The 24758-nt window shown below is 40.6% G+C and overlaps 1 protein-coding gene across 4 annotated transcripts in view; it reads left to right on the top strand.

Moving 5' to 3' along the window:
* The window catches only part of ITGA7 (integrin subunit alpha 7), a 331759-nt gene that overhangs the window by 227833 nt on the left and 79168 nt on the right, over positions 1–24758 (top strand). For all 4 annotated transcript variants that reach the window (XM_053708086.1, XM_053708088.1, XM_053708089.1 and 1 more), the window contains 2 exons: positions 19226–19375; positions 19872–19987. In XM_053708086.1, coding sequence (XP_053564061.1) covers positions 19226–19375; positions 19872–19987 — 266 coding nt within the window. The remainder of the gene's footprint in view (positions 1–19225; positions 19376–19871; positions 19988–24758) is intronic.

Below are 24758 nucleotides of genomic sequence, written 5' to 3'. Positions count from 1 at the left end.
TAGCTAAAATAGAGGTAAATAACTTATAGTCAGTATTTAGAAGAGCTATGGGTCTGTACGACTCTTTTTTACAGGGGTCTTTTCCTGGCTTAAGTATAAGGATTGTCTGAGATGCTGCAAAGTTACAGGAGATTTTGGAGTTCTCGATATAATACGAGTTGAATAATTTTGTTAAGTAAGGAACAAAGGTTGGAGCCAAGTTTTTATATAGCTCGTTTGGCAGCGCGTCCGGGCCAGGAGCCTTATCCAATTTTAATGAATGAATTGCTTGATTGACTTCTAATTCTGATATCTTGGAATTTAATTTAAGGTTAAATTCAGAGCTACTGCGTGGGAGCACAATATCCTCCCAGAATTGTTCACGTGCTGCTGTTCCTAAAGAAGAGGAAGAATAAATTGTTTGATAGTACTGAAAAAAGGATTCAGAGATTTCTTTAGGTGAAATGAGTACTTTCCCTTTTTCCTGTATAGAGTTAATTATTGAGGATTGTCTGCAGTTTCTCACTAACTTAGATAGTAACTTGCCTGATTTGTTGCCGTATTTATATAATTTTGCTTGGTACTTAATTTCTGCATGAGATGTATATAGGGTTAGCAGGGTATCCCGTTCATTCTTTGCCCTAATATATCTTCTCCAATTCTCTTTTGAAGGAGCACTTAGATACCTATTATAGGCATTTGTTACGGCAGCTATTACTTCTCTTTCTTTCACTCTAGAATCTTTTTTGAACCTGGCCATATAAGCAATTATATCTCCTCTAATCACTGCCTTCGCAGTCTCCCATACTGTTGAAAAATTGGGAACTGAGCCAATATTGATTTGAAAATATTCCTCTAATTTAGTTTTTAGCCAATTTCTAAATTTAAGATTTTTGTTCAGGTATTTTGAATAAAGAAAACGAGATATTCATGTACGGGCGTTCGTGCCTGGAATATCTAACATTATTGGAGCATGGTCCGAGATACAAATTTCGAATATTGAAGCTTTTGCTCCAATTTTATAGAGACTCTCACTTGTCAGCATGAGATCAATCCGAGAAAGAGATCTGAATGATTTGGAGTAACAAGTGTAGTTCCTAATATCTGGATTTTGTATTCTCCAAATATCTCTAACTGCTAAATTATGAAAAATAAAATTGAACAATTTTGTTTCAAGGTTGTCTTTTTTGTTTTCTTTTGGAAGGTGCCTCGTCTAAATCTGTCCAAAGGAAATCGAGGAGCCATATTGAAATGGCCCACTAGAATTACATGCCCCTCTGCCACCTGTAACATTTTGGCCTGAATTCTGAGTCAATTATATTGGGTGCATATAGATTACAGATGGTATAAGTTACATTTGCGATTTTTAATTTTAAGATTAAATACCTACTCTCAGGATCCGCCATTGTGAATAGTTTGTCGTAGATTAAGTTCTTCCCTAGAAGAATTGCCACACCTTTTTTTCTATTTAATGTTGGAGTGAATAAAACCTCTGCTACCCAGGAAGATTTTAATTTCATAGATTCTTCAGGATTTAAATGTGTTTCTTGGCGATAGACGTGTTAAGTTTACGAAGATATGTTAAGATCCTTTTTCGTTTTATAGGAGAGGAAATACACCCTACATTCCATCAGGTAAATCTGATATTTTCATTCATAATCCCTTATATGAGAGGGAGCAGGAGAGAAAGAAAAAGAAAAAAGAAAAAAAACACACCATCTCTATATCAATGATTACAATTTTCCTAAACAAGTTTAAAGCTATATATTGCTTTAATCCTTAACTTGGTATCAATTGGTCCTATGTTCAGCAAATTTTTTCTCTGCCTCTTCTTCTGAGTCAAAGAAGAGGGTTTGTCCTTCAAATGTCAATTTAAGTCTGGCCAGATATATTACCGTGGCCTGCCACCCAGCTTTTATCATTTTGCCACAGATTGGGGAAAATTCCCTCCTTTTTGAGGAGATTTCAATGGAGAAATCTTGAAAAAGCAAGATTCTGAAATTGTTATCAAATATGGGTTGATTTTTGCGATATTGTTGCAGAAATAACATTTTATCCTGATTATTCAGGAATCTAGCAATAATCGGTCTTGGTTTAGCAGGACCTCCAGAGTTATCACGTGGTTTCCCCAATCTGTGGACTCTTTCGATGGCAAAGGGTTGCTGGGGTGAAGGAATATTTAGTAGCTGAGGTAATATATGGGTCATCACTTTCATAAGATCTTCTTGTCCGGATTCTGGGAATCCAATAATCCTAAAATTATTCCTTCTTGACCTGTTTTCCAGGTCATCTAACTTAGCCTGAATTTTGAGTATCTCACTTTGATTACCTTCAATCCTTGGAATAAATGAGTTTGTCACATCTTCTGTGTCTGAGATTCATTGTTCGGCTTCCTGAAGCCTCTTAGAGAATTGTCTAAACTCCTAAGACAAAATCTATACAACAGACTAATCAGGACTTTGTCAGAACCTTATTTTTAAATATTTTCAACCGTGAATGTTGGTTTAGGCGATTTTAAAGAGGAATTCTTTTGATTATATCGCAGTTCAATTTTATACAATGAAGTCTTCTGGGGGGATTATTACAACAGTTTAAAGCTATAGGGCCTAAAGTAAATGATGTGTATATGAATAAACAGGTGCATTCGAGAGAAAAAAAACAGTAAATCAAAGAAAAAATAAAGAATGTTAGGCTAATCAATTTCAAGAAATTGAATGGGATCAAGTTCATGAGTCAATAAACTTTCTTCTATCTGCCAGAATTATCTATATACTCCAAGAGAAAATTTAGGCTTGAAATGATAGTTCAATCTGCTTTACGGCAATCCAAAGCAAGGTTGGGACAAAACCTGTGAAGTGTTCGATATAGACCTATAATAATTTGTCTTAGAATAAGTAAATACATACAATTTCTTATGGGGAAAATCTTTTGCAAAAAATAAATTTCATCCTCCTTAATGTATCCCCCAGCTTCTTATTCATGTATTTGGGCTTATGATGTAATAAGCAGAGCCAGTCTCACTAGCCGCCCCACACTCACCCCTCCGGTGTTGTTAGTCACAAGCGAAGAGAGCTGCGGCACACATCATTATCTCGACCAGGTGCCAAATCTCTCTCTGAAGCTGCGGCGTTAGACTGTTGATTTAGCTTTACCCTTTATGACCAGTGCCGAGCAGGGAGTTACTAGAAGGCGTGTCAAGCCGTGAGGGGGAGCTGGGCTATCCTTCCTGCCACGACATTACTAAGCTGGTCAGGTATTCTAGTTGCTCAGAGTGTTAGGTGGAGATCCGTGCTATTAACGTGTTATCTCCCCCTCGCAGCACCAGTGGGGGGGGGAGAAAATAGGAGCTGCGTATCTTCTCTTGCACCTAGCGTTAGGACTTGTACATGCCGCTGTTCAGCTTCCCATTTGGAGCCCTCATAGGTAGGAAGAATCAACACTAGGTTAAGGTTATTAGCGCTGAAAAGGTGGTTACCAGTTCAGCAAGCCATGGCTGGAACCTAAATTGTATTTAAGGTAAGTGAGGGTCAAACTGCAAGTTTTGTAGCCAAATTTTCCTGTCCACTGAATTGGCTATCTACCCCCCTCACGCTGCACCGGAGGGAGGGGGGGGGACTGCCAGAGTTGTTCTTTAGCCTTAACGGAGATGTATTCACGAGTTCTCCTTCCTAGTGCTCCTTGACTAAGAAGTTTTTTAAAGCGCTGTTGGTAATATGTGCTGTAAGAGTCCCCAAGGGCAAAAACTAGGCCGGCTGCAGACACTTTCCTCGGTCAGTAAGGAACCCGGCGCGAAAAGACCGCCAGTGGGTTATCTGCAGGGAATGGAAGCTTGCACTGCGTGACCTAGACACAAGCTCCACCTCCGGAACTCACAGCAGCTAGCAGAGCACACAATTTTAAATAACTTTCCATTTCACTTCCATTATTTAAATGTGCACAGTATTTTTATACACACTTTCTGAGGCACCAGCTCCTACTGAGCATGTGCAAGATTCACAGGATATACATACAGGTATATGCATTTTTTTGATTAGCTGATGGCTGTCACATGATGCACTAGGAAGAAAAATGTAACTAACTGACATTTGTCTGAAAAAAATCTACTACTCATTTGAAATTGAAACTAAGTGCTTTTGCATATTCTCTTTATTATGCATTTATTATGTTATTATATTGTGTTTAGAGGTCCTTTAACTGTGTAAAGGTCTTGTTTATTACAAGCCAGTTGCATCATTTATCTTGGAAAATATGTTTAGAGATAGCAGAAAGACTGGGCTACCATGTAAAGTTACAGTAAAGGAGCAATCTGCTGTAAACTTAGCGCTAGATCACACGCAAACTAAGCTTGATAGTGATTGATTTGTTACATATCAATATCCCCTGACACTGTTAATAGTGGTTCACCTGTAATCAAATTCCTGTCTGCAGATAGTTGGTAGAAGAATATTGACAGCCTGAAGCGTCATTTAACATTAAAGAGATCCTAAAGGCCCACCCTCAGTGCCAACCCCATCTCTCTATAGGACTCCCTCCCAAAATATTTCCAATGGACCCACCTAAAACACCTCACACCTCCTAATACAAAAGAGATGCACACACCACAACTGGGTGCTGCCATATTGGAACCTAGGTTACACTATAGGCATCTGAAGGAAAGTTGCACATGTGCAAACAGGTCAGCACTGGAATGTAGTAAGAGTTTAACATGGTGGTATCCAACACTAGAGGAAGGCAGGAAATAACCACAATATAATGCTTATGAAATGTATTTAGTCTTTAATGTCCCTTTAAATAAATAAATAGGAGGGAACACCAACGGCTAGATTTAGAGTTTGGCGGCCAAAGGGGTGCGTTAGCTACGCATGCTTTTTTTCTCCCGCACCTTTTAAATACCGCTGGTATTTAGAGTTCACAGAATAGCTGGGTTTTCAGTGCGTTAGGTTCCAAAAAGGGAGCGTAGAGCATAATTTAACGCCACTGCAACTCTAGATACCAGCGGTGCTTACGGACGCGGCCAGCTTCAAAAACGTGCTCGTGCACGATATCCCCATAGAAAACAATGGGGCTGTTTGAGCTGAAAAAAAACCTAACACCTGCAAAAAAGCAGCGTTCAGCTCTTAACGCAGCCCCATTGTTTTCTATGGGGAAACACTTCCTAAGTCTGCACCTAACACCCTAACATGTACCCCGAGTCTAAACACCCCTAACCTTACACTTATTAACCCCTATTCTGCCGCCCCCGCTATCGCTGACACCTGCATATTTTTTTTAACCCCTAATCTGCCGCTCCGTAAACCGCTGCTACTTACATTATCCGTATGTACCCCTAATCTGCTGCCCCTAACACCGCCGACCCCTATATTATATTAATTAACCCCTAATCTGCCCCCCACAACGTCGCCTCCACCTGCCTACACTTATTAACCCTTAATCTGCCGACCGGACCGCGCCGCTATTATAATAAAGTTATTAACCCCTAATCCGCCTCACTCCCGCCTCAATAACCCTAAAAGAAATAGTATTAACCCCTAATCTGCCCTCCCTAACATCGCCGACACCCAACTTCAAACATTAACCCCTAATCTGCCGACTGGAGCTCACCGCTATTCTAATAAATGTATTAACCCTTAAAGCTAAGTCTAACCCTAACCCTAACACCCCCCTAAGTTAAATATAATTTTTATCTAACGAAATAAATTAACTCTTATTAAATAAATTATTCCTATTTAAATCTAAATACTTACCTGTAAAATAAATCCTAATATAGCTACAATATAAATTATTATTATATTATAGCTATTTTAGGATTAATATTTATTTTACAGGCAACTTTGTAATTATTTTTTTTTTTTTTTTTTTTTGAGTTTTATAAAACCTTTATTTGCAATTTTGAGTCACATACAAGATTATTTAAATAAACAGCATATCAATGTAAGAAACTTGTACATTCCACCAGAGCTGACATAAGTCTCTTAAGTGTCTCTCCAGTATCCTGGTGGAGGCAATAAAATATGGACTATAGATCCGGAATTTCCTTCAAGTGTCTCTTAGCGGCAAAACTTTGTAATTATTTTAACCAGGTACAATAGCTATTAAATAGTTAATAACTATTTAATAGCTACCTAGTTAAAATAATTACAAAATTACCTGTAAAATAAATCCTAAACTAAGTTACAATTAAACCGAACACTACACTATCAATAAATAAATTAAATAAACTACCTACAATTATCTACAATTAAACCTAACAATACACTATCAATAAATAAATTAAATACAATTCCTACAAATAAATACAATTAAATAAACTAACTAAAGTACAAAAAATAAAAAAGAACTAAGTTACAAAAAATAAAAAAATATTTACAAACATTAGAAAAAAATTACAACAATTTTAAACTAATTACACCTACTCTAAGCCCCCTAATAAAATAACAAAGACCCCCAAAATACCTTACCAGCCCTTAAAAGGGCCCTTTGCGGGGCATGCCCCAAAGAATTCAGCTCTTTTGCCTGTAAAAAAAAAACATACAATACCCCCCCCCCAACATTACAACCCACCACCCACATACCCCTAATCTAACCCAAACCCCCCTTAAATAAACCTAACACTAAGCCCCTGAAGATCTTCCTACCTTGTCTTCACCATGCCAGGTATCACCGATCGTTCCAGGCTCCGAAATCTTTATCCAAGCCCAAGCGGGGGCTAGACATCCATCATCCGGCTGAAGTCTTCTATCAAGCGACGGCTGAAGAAGTCCAGAAGAGGCTCCAAAGTCTTCATCCTATCCGGGAAGAAGAGTAGATCCGGACCGGCAACCATCTTCTTCCAAGCGGCATCTTCTATCTTCATCGATGACGACCGGCTCCATCTTGAAGACCTCCACCGCGGACCCATCTTCTTCTTCCGACGACTTCCCGACGAATGACGGTTCCTTTAAGGGACGTCATCCAAGATGGCGTCCCTCGAATTCCGATTGGCTGATAGGATTCTATCAGCCAATCGGAATTAAGGTAGGGAAATTCTGATTGGCTGATGGAATCAGCCAATCAGAATCAAGTTCAATCCGATTGGCTGATTCAATCAGCCAATCAGATTGAGCTCGAATTCTATTGGCTGTTCCGACTTTTTTCTGCGGCTGGAGTTTTGTCGTTAGATTTCTAACGCTCGCTTCAGCCACGACTCTAAATACCGGCGTTAGAAAGATCCCATTGAAAAGATAGGATACGCAATTGACGTAAGGGGATCTGTGGTATGGAAAAGTCGCGGCTGGAAAGTGAGCGTTAGACCCTTTAATGACTGGCTCCAAATACCAGAGGGCGGTAAAAACCAGCGTTAGGAGCCTCTAACGCTGGTTTTGACGGCTACCGCCCAACTCTAAATCTAGGCCCAAGTCTAGATCAGCAATGATGAAGACAAATGCAAGGAACCATGCGCGTGCGGATGGGGTGAGAAGCACTTTAGCATCTGGTTGTGGTGACCAGACTATGGAATCTCTATCAATTGGTAACGCTCAAACACCATATGATCAGCTTCTCATGAACAGCAAAGGCTTGTAGTGAAAAGGGGCATATGTTTAAAATAAAACTCTGTAATAAAATAGACCATTTTAAGGGACATGAAACCCCCCCAAAAAAATCATGATCCAGAAACAAAATAGAATTTTAAACAACTCTCCAATGTACTTCTATTATCTATTTTGCTTAGTTCTCTTGGTATCCTTTGTTGAAAATGATATTTAGAAAGGCTGAGTAGTTGGGAGCTAGCTGCTAATTGGTGGCTGCACATATTTGCCTTTTGTCATTGGTTTATTAATATGTTCCGCTTGCTCCCAGTACTACATTACTGTATCTTCAATAAAGGATACCAGGAGAATGAAGTACAATTGATAATTTCATTAAATTGGAAAGCTGTTTGCATTTCATTGTTTAATTGAAGCATTTTTACAGTATACTTATATTAAGAAAAATGATTCTAGTGAAACTATTACAGGTGTTTTTTTTATGAAATTGAGTCACTGCTGACAATACACACAACCTCTGGTCCTCAGAGCGGCCATAGCATGCACAGTATATGTACTTATTTCCCTAAAATAGTAATAACTTGTACTAGAAAGATTTGTGTTATTACAGATATATTACAAAACCACTTCTACTCAGAATTAAAATGCATTCATGCCTATTTCATGGTGACTGTTATCTATCTTGCTCAGAGGACTCACACAGTTATCCTTGCAGCACTATATATATATATATCTTGCAGTTTTAAAAAGAGAAAACAATGTAACTAAATAGAACATTTATTGCATCTGAAACTAGACGTCAGTTTGATTTATTTCCTCTTCAGATTATGGTATTTAATCAGTGCGGGTGTCCCCTGAGAGAAGCTGCTTTGCATTGAGTTGTATTACTTTCTACTAGAAGCAGATTGCCGCTCCCTGGGAAATCCAGGTTCACTACAATTTCTTAATGAATTCCATGTTTACAACATGGGGTGATAGCGAACTTCCCCAGAGCGCTTTGTAACTAGGCCGATGGGTGTAGCTGAGGTTTGGAACATAACAAATGTGAATGTATTAACCTCTTAAGGACATATGACGGAATTTTTCCGTCATAAAACAATTGAGCAAACTGAAAGCTGTGTCCTTAAAGGGTTAAGAGTTCACTGTTATTATAAATGTTACAAGATTCTATGTGTACAAATATTTGCAGTTTTGTTTTGTGATATCTTATTTACCACAATAGAGGAGTCATATGCCCATGTCTTCTTCAGTGTCTAGTTATGATTATATTAAAAGACCTTTTGATATTCAAGAGTGTGTCCTATCTATTAAAGGGACAGTATACATACATTTATATATAACGGCATGTAATAGACACTATTATAAAGAACAATATGCACAGATACTGATCTAGAAATCCAGTATAAAAGCTTTTAAACACTTAGAAGCTCACAGTTTAGCACTGTTAAAGGGACAGTAAAGTCATGATTTAGACAGAGCGCTCAATTTTAAACAAGTTTCCAATTTACTTCTATTATTTAATTTGCTTCCTTATCTTGTTATTCTTTGCTGAAAGGTTTATCCAGGTAAGCTCAGGAGCAGCAAAGAACCTAGGTTCTAGCTGCTGATTGATGGCTGCATTTATATATCGATTGTCATTGGCTCACACATGTGTTCAGTTAGAAATCAGTAGTGCATTGCTGCTCTTTCAACACATGATACAAAGAGAATGAAGAACATTTGATAATAGAAGTAAAATAGAAAGTTGTTTAAAATTGTATGTTCTACCTAAATCATGAAAGACATTTCTTCTGTTATGTGCGATCAGTCCACGGGTCATCATTACTTCTGGGATATAACTCCTCCCCAACAGGAAATGCAAGAGGATTCACCCAGCAGAGCTGATATAGCTCCTCCCCTCTACGTCAGTCCCAGTCATTCTCTTGCACCCAACGACTAGATAGGATGTGTGAGAGGACTATGGTGATTATACTTAGTTTTTATGACTTCAATCAAAAGTTTGTTATTTTACAATAGCACCGGAGCGTGTTATTACTTCTCTGGCAGAGTTTGAAGAAGAATCTACCAGAGTTTTTTACTATGATTTTAACCGGAGTAGTTAAGATCATATTGCTGTTCTCGGCCATCTGAGGGAGGTAAAGGCTTCAGATCAGGGGACAGCGGGCAGATGAATCTGCATTGAGGTATGTAGCAGTTTTTATTTTCTGAATGGAATTGATGAAAAAATCCTGCTATACCGTTATAATGACATGTATGTATACACTTCAGTATTCTGGGAATGGTTTTTCACCGGAACTACTCTGTTAAAGGTCACTAATCCTTTTAATAAATATTGTCATGTTAAACGTTTTTGCTGGAATGTAGAATCGTTTACATTGCTGAGGTACTGAGTAAATAAATGTTTGGGCATTATTTTCCACTTGGCAGTTGTCTGCTTTAAATTGTGACAGTTTCGTTTCTCCTCACTGCTGTGTGTGAGAGGGAGGGGCCGTTTTTGGCGCTCTTTTGCTACGCATCAAAAAATTCCAGTCAGCTACTATTATATTTCCTGCATGATCCGGTTCACTGACAGATCTCAGGGGTCTTCAAACTTCTTTGAAGGGAGGTACATTCTCTCAGCAGAGCTGTGAGAATTTTTATTGACTGTGAATAAAAACGTTACTCTATAATTTTTTATGTCAAATTTAGTTATTTACTAATGGGAACAAACCTTTGCTAAAAGTTATGTTATTTTAAACTTGATGCTATAACTGTTTCAGTTCATTATCTCAACTGTCATTTAATCGTTTAAGTACCTCTTCGAGGCACAGTACGTTTTTGTTAAAAAAAAAAAGATTATAACCAGGTTGCAAGTTATTGCTAGTGTGTTAAACATGTCTGACCCAGAGAATGATATCTGTGTCATTTGTTCCAATGCCAAGGTGGAGCCCAATAGAAATTTATGTACTAACTGTATTGATGCTACTTTAAATAAAAGTCAATCTGTACAATGTGAACAAATTTCACCAAACTGCGAGGGGAGAGTTATGCCGACTAACTCGCCTCACGCGGCAGTACCTGCATCTCCCGCCCGGGAGGTGCGTGATATTATGGCGCCTAATACATCTGGGCGGCCATTACAGATAACATTACATGATATGGCTACTGTTATGACTGAAGTTTTGTCTAAATTACCAGAACTAAGAGGCAAGCGTGATCACTCTGGGGTGAGAACAGAGTGCGCTGACAATACTAGGGCCATGTCTGATACTGCGTCACAGCTTGCAGAGCATGAGGACGGAGAGCTTCATTCTGTGGGTGACGGTTCTGATCAAAACAGATTGGATTCAGATATTTCAAATTTTAAATTCAAATTGGAGAACCTCCGTGCATTACTAGGGGAGGTCTTAGCAGCTCTCAATGATTGTAACACCATTGCAATACCAGAGAAAATGTGTAGGTTGGATAAATACTTTGCGGTACCGGCGAGTACTGACGTTTTTCCTATACCTAAGAGATTAACTGAAATTGTTACTAAGGAGTGGGATAGACCCGGTGTGCCGTTCTCACCCCCTCCAATATTTAGAAAGATGTTTCCAATAGACGCCACTACTCGGGACTTATGGCAAACGGTCCCTAAGGTGGAGGGAGCAGTTTCTACTTTAGCTAAGCGTACCACTATCCCGGTGGAGGATAGCTGTGCTTTTTCAGATCCAATGGATAAAAAATTAGAGGGTTACCTTAAGAAAATGTTTGTTCAACAAGGTTTTATATTGCAACCCCTTGCATGTATCGCGCCGATTACGGCTGCGGCAGCATTTTGGATTGAGTCTCTGGAAGAGAACCTTAGTTCATCTACGCTAGACGACATTATGGACAGGCTTAGAGTCCTTAAACTAGCCAATTCATTCATTTCGGAGGCCGTAGTACATTTAACCAAACTTACGGCTAAGAACTCTGGATTCGCCATACAGGCACGTAGAGCACTGTGGCTAAAATCCTGGTCAGCTGATGTTACTTCTAAGTCTAAATTACTTAATATACCTTTCAAGGGGCAGTCTTTATTTGGGCCCGGGTTGAAAGAAATTATCGCTGACATTACAGGAGGTAAGGGCCACGCCCTACCTCAAGACAAAGCCAAATCTAAGGCTAGACAGTCTAATTTTCGTCCCTTTCGGAATTTCAAACCTGGAGCAGCGTCAACCTCCACTGCACCAAAACAGGAAGGAGCTGTTGCTCGTTACAGGCAAGGCTGGAAACCTAACCAGTCCTGGAATAAGGGCAAACAGGCCAGGAAACCTGCTGCTGCCCCAAAGACAGCATGAACCGAGAGCCCCCGATCCGGGACCGGATCTAGTGGGGGGCAGACTTTCGCTCTTCGCTCAGGCCTGGGCAAGAGATGTTCAGGATCCCTGGGCGCTGGAGATCATATCTCAGGGATACCTTCTAGACTTCAAATTATCTCCCCCAAAAGGGAGATTTCATCTGTCAAGGTTGTCAACAAACCAGATAAAGAAAGAAGCGTTTCTACGCTGTGTACAAGATCTGTTATTAATGGGAGTGATCCATCCAGTTCCGCGGTCGGAACAAGGACAAGGGTTCTACTCAAACCTGTTTGTGGTTCCCAAAAAAGAGGGAACTTTCAGGCCAATCTTAGATTTAAAGATTCTAAACAAATTCCTAAGAGTTCCATCGTTCAAAATGGAAACTATTCGGACAATCTTACCTATGATCCAAAAGGGTCAGTACATGACCACAGTGGATTTAAAAGATGCTTACCTTCACATACCGATTCACAAAGATCATCAACGGTATCTACGGTTTGCCTTCCTAGACAGGCACTACCAGTTTGTAGCTCTTCCATTCGGATTGGCTACGGCCCCAAGAATCTTCACAAAGGTTCTGGGTGCCCTTCTGGCAGTACTAAGACCGCGAGGGATTTCGGTAGCTCCGTACCTAGACGACATTCTAATACAAGCTTCAAGCTTTCAAACTGCCAAGTCTCATACAGAGTTAGTTCTGGCATTTCTAAGGTCGCATGGATGGAAAGTGAACGAAAAGAAAAGTTCTCTTTTTCCTCTCACAAGAGTTCCATTCTTGGGGACTCTTATAGATTCTGTGGAAATGAAGATTTACCTGACAGAAGACAGGTTAACAAGGCTTCAGGATGCATGCCGTGTCCTTCATTCCATTCAACACCCGTCAGTAGCTCAATGCATGGAGGTGATCGGCTTAATGGTAGCGGCAATGGACATAGTACCTTTTGCACGCCTACACCTCAGACCGCTGCAATTGTGCATGCTAAGTCAGTGGAATGGGGATTACTCAGATTTGTCCCCTACCCTGAATCTGAATCAAGAGACCAGAAATTCTCTTCTATGGTGGCTTTATCGACCACACCTGTCCAGGGGGATGCCATTCAGCAGGCCAGACTGGACAATCGTAACAACAGACGCCAGCCTGCTAGGTTGGGGCGCTGTCTGGAATTCTCTGAAGACTCAGGGATTATGGAATCAGGAGGAGAGTCTCCTTCCAATAAACATTCTGGAATTGAGGGCAGTTCTCAATGCCCTTCTAGCTTGGCCCCAATTAACAACTCAGGGGTTCATCAGGTTTCAGTCGGACAATATCACGACTGTAGCTTACATCAACCATCAGGGAGGGACAAGAAGCTCCCTAGCAATGGTGGAAGTATCAAAGATAATTCGCTGGGCAGAGTCTCACTCTTGCCACCTGTCAGCAATCCACATCCCGGGAGTGGAGAACTGGGAGGCGGATTTCTTGAGTCGCCAGACTTTTCATCCGGGAGAGTGGGAACTTCATCCGGAGATTTTTGCCCAAATACTTCGACGTTGGGGCAAACCAGAGATAGATCTCATGGCGTCTCGCCAGAACGCCAAGCTTCCTCACTACGGGTCCAGATCCAGGGATCCGGGAGCGGTTCTGATAGATGCTTTGACAGCACCTTGGAACTTCGGGATGGCTTATGTGTTTCCACCCTTCCCGCTGCTTCCTCGATTGATTGCGAAAATCAAACAAGAGAGAGCATCTGTGATTCTAATAGCGCCTGCATGGCCACGCAGGACTTGGTATGCAGATCTAGTGGACATGTCATCCTGTCCACCTTGGTCTCTACCTCTGAGACAGGACCTTCTGACACAGGGTCCATTCAAACATCAAAATCTAACTTCTCTGAAACTGACTGCTTGGAAATTGAACGCTTGATTTTATCAAAGCGTGGTTTTTCTGAGTCGGTTATTGATACCCTGATCCAGGCTAGGAAGCCTGTTACCAGAAAGATTTACCATAAAATATGGCGCAAATACCTATACTGGTGCGAATCCAAACGTTACTCCTGGAGTAAGGTTAGGATCCCTAGGATATTGTCTTTTCTACAAGAAGGTTTAGAAAAGGGTTTATCGGCTAGTTCATTAAAGGGACAGATTTCAGCTCTGTCCATCTTGTTACACAGGCGTCTGTCAGAAAATCCAGACGTCCAGGCCTTTTGTCAAGCTTTAGCTAGGATCAAGCCTGTGTTTAAAGCCGTTGCTCCGCCATGGAGTTTAAACTTAGTCCTTAACGTTTTACAAGGTGTTCCATTTGAACCCCTTCATTCCATTGATATAAAATTGTTATCTTGGAAAGTTCTGTTTTTAATGGCTATTTCCTCGGCTCGAAGAGTCTCTGAGTTATCAGCATTACATTGTGATTCTCCTTATCTGATTTTTCACTCAGATAAGGTAGTTCTGCGTACTAAACCTGGGTTCTTACCTAAGGTAGTTACTAACAGGAATATCAATCAAGAGATTGTTGTTCCATCCTTGTGTCCAAATCCTTCTTCAAAGAAGGAACGTCTTCTACACAATCTGGATGTAGTTCGTGCCCTCAAGTTCTACTTGCAGGCAACTAAAAATTTTCGCCAAACTTCTTCCCTGTTTGTCGTTTATTCTGGACAGAGGAGAGGTCAAAAAGCTTCTGCTACCTCTCTCTCTTTCTGGCTTCGTAGCATAATACGTTTAGCCTATGAGACTGCTGGACAGCAGCCTCCTGAAAGAATTACAGCTCACTCCACTAGAGCTGTGGCTTCCACTTGGGCCTTTAAGAATGAGGCCTCTGTTGAACAGATTTGCAAGGCTGCAACTTGGTCTTCGCTTCATACTTTTTCCAAATTTTACAAATTTGACACTTTTGCTTCTTCGGAGGCTATTTTTGGGAGAAAGGTTCTTCAGGCAGTGGTTCCTTCTGTATAATGAGCCTGCCTATCCCTCCCGTCATCCGTGTACTTTTGCTTTGGTATTGGTATCCCAGAAGTAATGATGACCCGTGGACTGATCGCACATAACAGAAGAAAACATAATTTATGCTTACCTGATAAATTCCTTTCTTCTGTTGTGCGATCAGTCCACGGCCCGCCCTGTTTTTTAAGGCAGGTAAATATCTTTTAAATTATTCTCCAGTCACCACTTCACCCTTGGTTACTCCTTTCTCGTTGATTCTTGGTCGAATGACTGGGACTGACGTAGAGGGGAGGAGCTATATCAGCTCTGCTGGGTGAATCCTCTTGCATTTCCTGTTGGGGAGGAGTTATATCCCAGAAGTAATGATGACCCGTGGACTGATCGCACAACAGAAGAAAGGAATTTATCAGGTAAGCATAAATTATGTTTTTTTTGGTTTCATGTCCCTTTAATAAGGTTAGGCTGGAACACCCACAGAAAGGGTCTGGTAAAAAAAAAAGATCAGGTACTCCCCACTCTCCTCTCCCTGCACATGAAAAGACAGATAACAAACAGGAGCAAGAAGTCGTTTGTAAACGCGTGTATACATCTGACACTTTGGGGCTTGGTTAGGAGGCTGAAAATCATCACAATGTTATGAAAAAATAAGCAAAACTATACATTGTAACAAAAACACTCCCAGATGGGGCTATATAAATGGGTCATCTACAAAACATTTATGCAAACAAAAATCTAGTGTAAAATGTCCCTTTAAGGGGCATACAAGTATTATCATATATGCACATGCTCAGTATATACTCCAGTGTCAGAATATACATCGACAACTCAGCGTAACTAGAAACCACAGGGCCCAGGTGCAAGAATCTAAGAAGGGCACCCCGCCACCCCCCCCAAAAAAAAGTGAATTTGATATATATCTTTATATATATATATATATATAATTAAAACACAGAAAAAAATGTGAATCAGATTACATGTCTGCAAAAGGAGATACCCTGTGCCCACAGTCTGTGAGATGGTCTGACCCCCTATTACTCTATATAGTGACACTGTTTAACCCACCAGTACTGTATATAGTGAGTCAGTGACACAGTCTGTAATCTGCCGGTGAGATGGCTGGCCTGACCCTACCCAGTGGCGTCACTAGGGTTGGTGTCACCCGGTGCGGTAAGTCATGGTGTCACCCCCCCCCCCCCCAGAAAGCAGACAAACACAAAAACACAGGCAAACACACATACAAACACTCAGACACACTTAAAAACATACTCAGATGCACACACAAACACTCGGAAACACACTCAGACACACACACAAAAACACACACACAAAAACACTGAGACACACAAAAACTCAGGCACACACATACAAAATATGTAAACTGCACTGCATTAATTATGAAGCTCATGCCTAGAGCTGCTCCCTGGCTCAGCAGAACATCAAATGAAAGATAAACAGAGCACTCTAAAATAAATCACTGAAGAAAAGATTTAGCCGCGCAAACTATGAAAATTCTGCTCTCTGACTCTGTTCCAATTCTGTCAGTGCACAGCCCTGGGCCGCATGTCACTGAGCAGTGAGCACAGATAGGCAGGCAGGTTTAGGCTAGCAGCGCAACTTTGCAAGCCCCACGGCACACCCACAACATTCATAGTGAAATTGGGCAGGGGAGGAGCAAAGTACAAACAAGCAAAAGCCGCCGGGAAAACTATTTGTTGAAATTGCAGCACTGGCTCAAGGGGCAAAAAATTGTGTGTCTACAACTTCCCAAGTCCCACTAATGTTCACAAATTCCAGCCTCTAATAAAATAATCTATGCATCTCAACATTGTATTTCTTTGAATTTCAATAAAATTTAAAAAAAAAAAAAAAAAAAAAAATTTTTTTTTTTTTTTGGTGTCACCCCCTGGAGGGTGTCACCTGGGTGCGGCCCGCCCCCCCCGCCCCCCCCCTAGTGACGCCACTGACCCTACCCGCCCCAGTACTTTATACAGTGACCACAGTAGTCTGTGACATGGTCCAGCCCCCCATACTGTATATAGTGGTACTGTATAGACTGACCCTGTTTACCCCCCGCCCCCCAAGCTGTAGTAACAAGTTCTGTAATTTGCTGGTTCCACAAACATACACACACACACACATGCATAAATACACACACAGTCACATACATACACACACACATACATACATACACACACATGCATAAATACACACACAGTCACATACATACACACACACATACATACATACACACACATGCATAAATACACACACAGTCACATACATACATACACACACATGCATAAATACACACACAGTCACATACATACATACACACACATGCATAAATACACACACAGTCACATACATACATACATACACACACATGCATAAATACACACACAGTCACATACATACATACACACACATGCATAGATACACACACAGTCACATACATACACACATACGCACACACACATGCATAAATACACACACAGTCACATACATACATACATACACACATACGCACACACACATAAACACCAATGGGTAAAACAGAAACACTAACCCTTGTATTCAGAGACACTAGTGAAGCATCATGTCACACTCACATGATATCAGTGCAGGCAGTGGCAGGTCAACGTTTTTTATTGTAAAAAAAAAAAAAAATTTTTTGAAGCTGGGCCCCCACCCTTGGGGGCCCAGTCGCAATTTCGACCTCTGCACCCCCTGTAGTTTCGCTCCTGCAACTCAGACTGGCACTAGTGGGCTTTCAACTGGATCAGTTCTTTGCCTAAAAACAGCTTAAAGGCACAGTGAAGCAATTAAACATTTCTGACTCAGATAGAGCATGCCGTTTTAAACAGCTTTCCACTTTACTTCTATTATCTTGTTAGCTTCATTCACTTGGTATCTTTTGTTGAAAAGCATACCAAGATAGGCTCAGGAGTGGCAATGCAGTACTAGGAGCTAGCTGCTGATTGGTGGCTGCACGTATATGCCTCTTGTCATTGTCTCACCCAATGTGTTCAACGAGGTCCCAGTAGTACATTGCCGCTATTTCAACAAAGGATACCAAGAGAATGAAGCAAATTTGATAGCAGAAGTAAATTGTAAAATTGTTTAAATTCACATGCTCTATGTAACTCATCAAAGAAAAATTCTGTTTTTCATGTCCTTTTAAAAAAGAAAGAAACTATAATAAAAATATAGATAAAGATTAAATAAGTGCGTATTTTAAATTAAATTATATTCTTTTAACTGGCATAGGCTCAGTGTTTTAATAGCCGTTTCTTGTCATTTCAGCTATTACTGTACAAAATGGCTGATAAGAATGTGTGCCTGTCTTTGATATATATTTTGAAGAGTTTGTACATGTTATAAAAGTTACATATACCGTAGCTTTCTCTACCTGAGATTATCGTTGCCTCGTAGCAAGAATTTTACTGGTACCGCTATTATTTTTAAAGTTCAGGACAATGTAGATAATTAAGAATAAATGTAGACATAAATGCACTTTTATTGTGAAACTGCTTCTAAAATGTGTGTGAGTCTAATTCAAAATAAATTATCATTTCAAATCAATCCTATTAGCTTTAGTTTCTGAATAATGCTTCATATGTATTGATGTAGAATTATACTAATTAGCATGGCCGTATTTTTATACCAAGAAAGTAGACAACTCAATATGATTTTTAACCACCGGCCAACAAAATCTGAAGTGCCTATCTGTGCAAAATGGCTGATGCAGGGGCTAGTGGTCATTATTCAATACTAACTCAATCGGTCTTGTCTCTATTAGAAGACCATTATATACAGTAGAATTGTATAATCAACAATAAAAAGACAATGCCATTAGCGCTCTCAATATTACACTTATAAAGACTCTTGCCTTGTCTTGTGGGCAAGTCTTACTATTTTAGAGCTGTCAAGTTGTCTTGTTTTTATTGATTTTATTTCTCTTGACCTTTTTAAAAGTTTTCTTTGGTGCATATGTGAATGGACTTTTGTCCCATTATTTTAATCTGTTAGTTTAGTAAGGTTTTGGTTTTAAAGCTATTTTTTTTTTGATGATGGGATCCGTAACAGTTGAATTTATTATAACGGTTGCGAGATAGATGCCCCTTCGATGGTTTCACTTGGCTGACTTACAGTTGTAGTGAAAAAACTGAATTCTGCTATTAATGAGTTTTTTTTCAGATTTTAGTTTCTTGAGGGAGATTTTTTTAATCGTATCAGTTTCTGGTTCTGTAGTTTTAACAATTTTTTTTTCAAATTACAATATATATTTCACAAAATATATTTTTGAATATATAATCTATATACAATCCAGCTGAAAAAAGGGGTGAAGAAATCCCTTTAGATATCAAAAACATCAGTCAAATTATGTAGTTGTATTAACTGTAACTTTACCAGTGTCAGTGTGATGTTTAACTGTTTGTCATCTATGGATCTGTGAATACCCATTGTTTGGTGATTATTGTTAATGATACATGTCCCTGTTTTTAGGAGGGTATAAAAGACAAGTTGAGATCAATACCAGTGAGTGTGACTTACAACATACGTCAGGCACGTGGAAAAAGACAGTCATCAGCGGATACACTTCCTCCTCTCATGCCCGTGCTTAGTGCGGAAGACACAAATGTCTACACCACAGAGGTAAATAAATGGTGCATGTACTGTATGAAGCCCTGTATGTCCTGTATAGTGCATGGGAGTAAGGGATAGCACTATATGTCATATTACAGGTGGAAAACCCCAACAATATCGTTTGTCATTTACAGCTTATACATGTAACATAAAGGTAGCTTTATTGTATACATAGTAATCTCAGGAAGATCGTACAGTACTATAATCAGAAAGGTAATATTTGTTTTAATATATATACAGTATATATATATGTATATATATATATAGACTATTATTTGCAGTTTAGAACACAAAACCAAACCAAAGACACAGGCAGAGAAGTTTGGGGCAAATAGTCATTTCTGATAATTTTCATTGTTAAAAAATATAGATTAAAAAGTTTGCAATTCAGAATAAATTTGGATTTTGTAATTCCGGATTTGGGAATTTTGTACCTGTATATGCCGCACTGCTTTATCTGTCTCATTGTGTCACCTCCTATATATTGTTCCTAATGTGTTGACAGGTGAACTTCCTCAGAGAAGGATGTGGAGAGGACAAAATATGTCAGAGTAACCTCCGGCTAAACTACACTTTCTGCTCCCGGGTAAACAACACAAAGCAGTTTGAACCATTACCCATGTAAGTGTGTACAGCTGTCACTGATATTGGTGTAGACATGCGGACTGCTTTAGTTACTAATTTAGTACCTAGTGTCTGCCAGGGGACTGGGTTAAACATATGCTGACTTGTGGTTTAGTGAAATAATGAATCAGATATATTCAGATTACAATCACGGCACCTTGCTGATTAGCACCTTAGCACAAGGATGAAAGAAAATGAATGAATAAGAATAGGGACAGTACACACCTTAGAATTACAAGCAATTTTTGTGTTGCTATAGAATAATTTATAAGCCAAGTCTAAAGGCTTTAAAACAAATGATCATCTTCTTCCTCTTTGTTGCCTGCTCCAGCGGTTTGCCCTCCCTCCCACTGTTTGTTGTGTGTGTGTGGCTGTTTGGTTGGATGCATGGCCTTGTGTGGCTCTGTGGGAGAGTAGTTTTTCTCCTGGCTTGGCTAGTTGTAGTTGAGCTAGCCCTGTAAGCCTGGGCTTTAATATAGACTCTACCCATTGTTGCTGGTTGAATGACGGGGGCTCCCTACTGGGTTCAAGGGGTTAGCAATGGCCAATATATATACAGGTGGCCCTCGTTTTACAACGGTTCAATTTACACCGTTTCAGAATAACAACCTTTTTTTCCAGTCATGTGACTGCTATTGAAAAGCATTGAGAAGCAGTGCATTTATTAAAATAGCCAGTAGGTGGAGCTGTCCGCTTATGTTGCAGCAAAGCCAAGCAAGCTGAAATTAATCAGACCTGAGCTATCGAGCAGATTTCAAAGGAACAAGATCTTCCTGTCTATAAATCAGTCCAGATTGGAATGCATAGAAAGAACTGTTTGCAGAAAAATGCAAGTGAAGTCTGTGTTGTGTGATTATTTTAGTAGGTTTATAATGCTGTTTAGCAAATGTTTTTGTTCATTTAACTTAGTTTAATTATATATTCTGTGTTGTGTGATTATTTTATTAGGTTTATAATGCTGTTTAGCATTTAAAGTCTTCATTTCAAAGCTTTAAAAATAATGTATTAGGTGTTACTTATGACAATTTTGAGAGGGGCCTGGAACCTATCTCCCTCACTTCCCATTGACTTACATTATAAACTGGGTTTCAATTTACAACGGTTTCGATTTACAACCATTCCTTCTGGAACCTAACCCCGGCGTAAACTGAGGGCTACCTATATATATATATATATATATATATATATATATATATATATATATATATATATATATATAAAACGTAGTCAGGAGAAAAGGCACTCCATAAATATTAGCAGCTCCCAGGGTGAACTTTGAAAAATATCCAAAATCGCAAGCACAAAAGGCACTCACTGGTCAGATAAAACTTAACATTTAATAAGTTATATTAAAAATAGCATGACGTTTCGGAGGTATTACACCCCCTTTCTCAAATGCATGATACAACTTAGGAAATCACAAAAGCAGTATACCCCATCGTTTACCCCATCACCTTAAATACATGTGTGTAGCTCCATTAGACGCCGAGCCGCAAATGCGGCCCGTGTGCAGTGCCAGGGCGGAGGTGACGTAGTTGGCGTGCATCACGCTCAGACGTCAGTAACCAGGACAACATACAGACGCAGTGTGTCATCTTAATAGCCAATAGCATGGCACGGATATCTGTTTACAAACAAAGTGGGCCAATTACTCTTTACGCACAATAATCCGTGTGTATAATATCCGCAATCAGGCACTGCTTAATGGATGCTAGCAAAAAGTTAAAAAACATATTAAAAACGAAAATCTAATTACAGCTATGGAGGACAAATAAAAACACTATCAGGGCATAATTAATATAAGGTATAAGATTAGATGAAGCATCAGCTATGTGACAGGAGTGGGAAAATCCTTATATATAATATACCATAATTCTAACCAACTCCTGTGCTTTGTCATCAATCTAGTATATAACCCTATAAATCATGCATCCTATAGTATGGCAGAAACAAAGATACCAGAGGTCATGAACAAGAATTCTGAAAGAGGTGGTGCGGTACATGTAGCAAGGTGATGTCACGTCAAGTGCTGCATACAAACTTAGTTGAAGTCATTCAGATAAATGCAGAGAGTCTGTAACCAAATTGATGTTTTATTTAGGATTCCATGTAAAATGGTGAAAAATCCAGCATATGTGTGTGTGTGTGTGTGTACATATGTATTAAGTGTTTATGTGTTTTACTGTGTGTGTGTATATATATATATATATATATATATACTGTACATATACACAAATTTTGGGTTTCATGTCCCTTTAAGATGCTTTGGTTAAAATAACTATTTTTCCTGCCAGAGGTCTACAGTGTAAGCAATAGACCTCGAATAGTATGAGAGGGAAACAGATGCAATGCTAGAGATTATAAATTTGTCCCAAAATTTAAGATTGGAGGAAATAATATAATTAGTGAGGAAATCCCCTTGTCTATTATGCTTCGGCAGCCAAATTAGATCAGACAGTAGATATCCAGGAAGGAGACAGTAGGTATGTGGGAGGTAGGCAGTAGGTATGCAGGAGGGAGACAGTAGATATGCGGGAGGTAGGCAGTAGGTATGCGGGAGGGAGGCAGTAGATATCCAGGAGGGAGGCAGTAGGTTTGCGAGAGGAGGCAATAGGTATTCGGGAGGGAGTAGGTATGGAGGAGGGAGGCATTAGGTATCTTGGAGGGAGGCAGTAGGTATGCGGGAGGGAGGCAGTAGGTGTGCGGGAGCAAGGCAGTAGGTGTGCGGGAGTGAGGCAGTAGGAATGCGGGAGGGAGGCAGTAGGTATCCAGGAGGGAGGCAGTAGGTGTGCGGGAGGGAGGCAGTAGGTGTGCGGGAGTTAGACAGTAGGTATGCGGAAGTTAGGCAGTAAGTGTGCGGGAGGGAGGCAGTAGGTGTGCGGGAGGGAGGCAGTAGGTATGCTGGAGGGAGGCAGTAGGTGTGCAGGAGGGAGGCAGTAGGTGTGCGGGAGGGAGGCAGTAGGTAAGCGGGAGGGAGGCTGTAGGTGTGCGGGAGGGAGGCAGTAGGTATGCGGGAGGGAGGCAGTAGGTGTGCGGGAGGGAGGCAGTAGGTGTGCGGGAGGGAGGCAGTAGGTGTGCGGGAGGGAGGCAGTAGGTATGCGGGAGTTAGGCAGTAGGTATGCGGGAGGGAGGCAGTAGGTGTGCAGGAGTTAGGCAGTAGGTATGCAGGAGGGAGGAAGTAGGTGTGCGCGAGGGAGGCAGTAGGTGTGCGGGAGGGAGGCAGTAGGTGTGCGGGAGGGAGGCAGTAGGTGTGCGGGAGGGAGGCAGTAGGTATGTGGGAGGGAGGCAGTAGGTATGCGGAAGGGAGTCAGTAGGTGTGCAGGAGTTAGGCAGTAGGTATGCAGGAGGGAGGTAGTAGGTATGCGGGAGGGAGGCAGTAGGTGTGCAGGAGTTAGGCAGTAGGTATGCGGGAGGGAGGAAGTAGGTGTGCGGGAGGGAGGCAGTTGGTGTGCGGGAGGGAGGCAGTAGGTGTGCGGGAGGGAGGCAGTAGGGAGGCAGTAGGTGTGTGGGAGGGAGGCAGTAGGTGTGCGGGAGGGAGGCAGTAGATGTGCGGGAGGGAGGCAGTAGGTATGCGGGAGGGAGGCAGTAGGTATTCGGGAGGGAGGCAGTAGGTATGCGGGAGGGAGGCAGTAGGTGTGTGGGAGGGAGGCAGTATGTGTGCGGGAGGAAGGCAGTAGGTGTGCGGGAGGGAGGCAGTAGGTGTGCAGGAGGGAGGCAGTAGGTGTGCGGGAGGGAGGCAGTAGGTGTGCGGGAAGGAGACAGTAGGTATGCGGGAGGGAGGCAGTAGGTATGTGAGAGGGAGGCAGTAGGTGTGCAGGAGGGAGGCAGTAGGTGTGCGGGAGGGAGGCAGTAGGTGTGCGGGAAGGAGACAGTAGGTATGCGGGAGGGAGGCAGTAGGTATGCGGGAGGGAGGCACAAGGTAATATGGTAAAGTCTTGTCGCTTCATGATAGGATAACATATTTGGAGCTGCACCCCCTCCAGACAGAATAGGTTGTTGTAAGATTTTACTATTCACTCTAGGTACTTTGTTCCTCCAATATTTAACCATCTAATTGTACCACCAGATTATTCTTTGTACGAGGTTGCACAACAGATAATGCACCCTGTGCTATTGATTGCTCTCCACTTGTAATCTAAAATGTGTTAATGAAAAAGACTATTTTATTTTTTACACTTGAATGACCCTTTAAAATAAATAAATGTTTTTTGCAATTAAATTACCTTTTTTTTTTGCTATGAAGATCTCATTGGGAAGTGATTTATTATTTGAAGCATAAATCTGGTTAATGACTCATGTTTTTAAACATTGTGTGAACTGCTTCATAAAAGAGGTCACATTATTAGTGTAGCTCATTTTTAAATGCCTGCCAAGCGGATAGCGAGCGAATAGCGAGCCTGCCAAGATTGTCAGAGAACCATAACTAGACACTACGTATAAATATGTTGTCTGTACAAAGAATGAAGCTTTAAACAAGTCAAGAGGATCTGTTCAAACTGAGAAAGCCATAAGTGTAACTGAATACAGAATATAAATATAAAAACACCACTGAATTGCTTTGCATGCTTAAAGGGGTCATGGGTTGATTTCTCAAGGGTTACAGGTTCCCATGTTCTGATTTACAAAGATTAAAACCATATGGATCTCAAGTTTAACTCCTTTATTTTCCCACACTTTAGTAGAGACGTATGTTACTTTCATTTGTAAAGTTTGTATAAATTCAGAGTAAATGATCATTTACTTTTCTAGTTACACTTTCTCAATACTA

The sequence above is a fragment of the Bombina bombina genome, chromosome 3 (genome assembly GCF_027579735.1).
Source record: "Bombina bombina isolate aBomBom1 chromosome 3, aBomBom1.pri, whole genome shotgun sequence".
NCBI lineage: Eukaryota > Metazoa > Chordata > Amphibia > Anura > Bombinatoridae > Bombina > Bombina bombina.
This window is presented reverse-complemented; position numbering and strand designations above follow the sequence as displayed.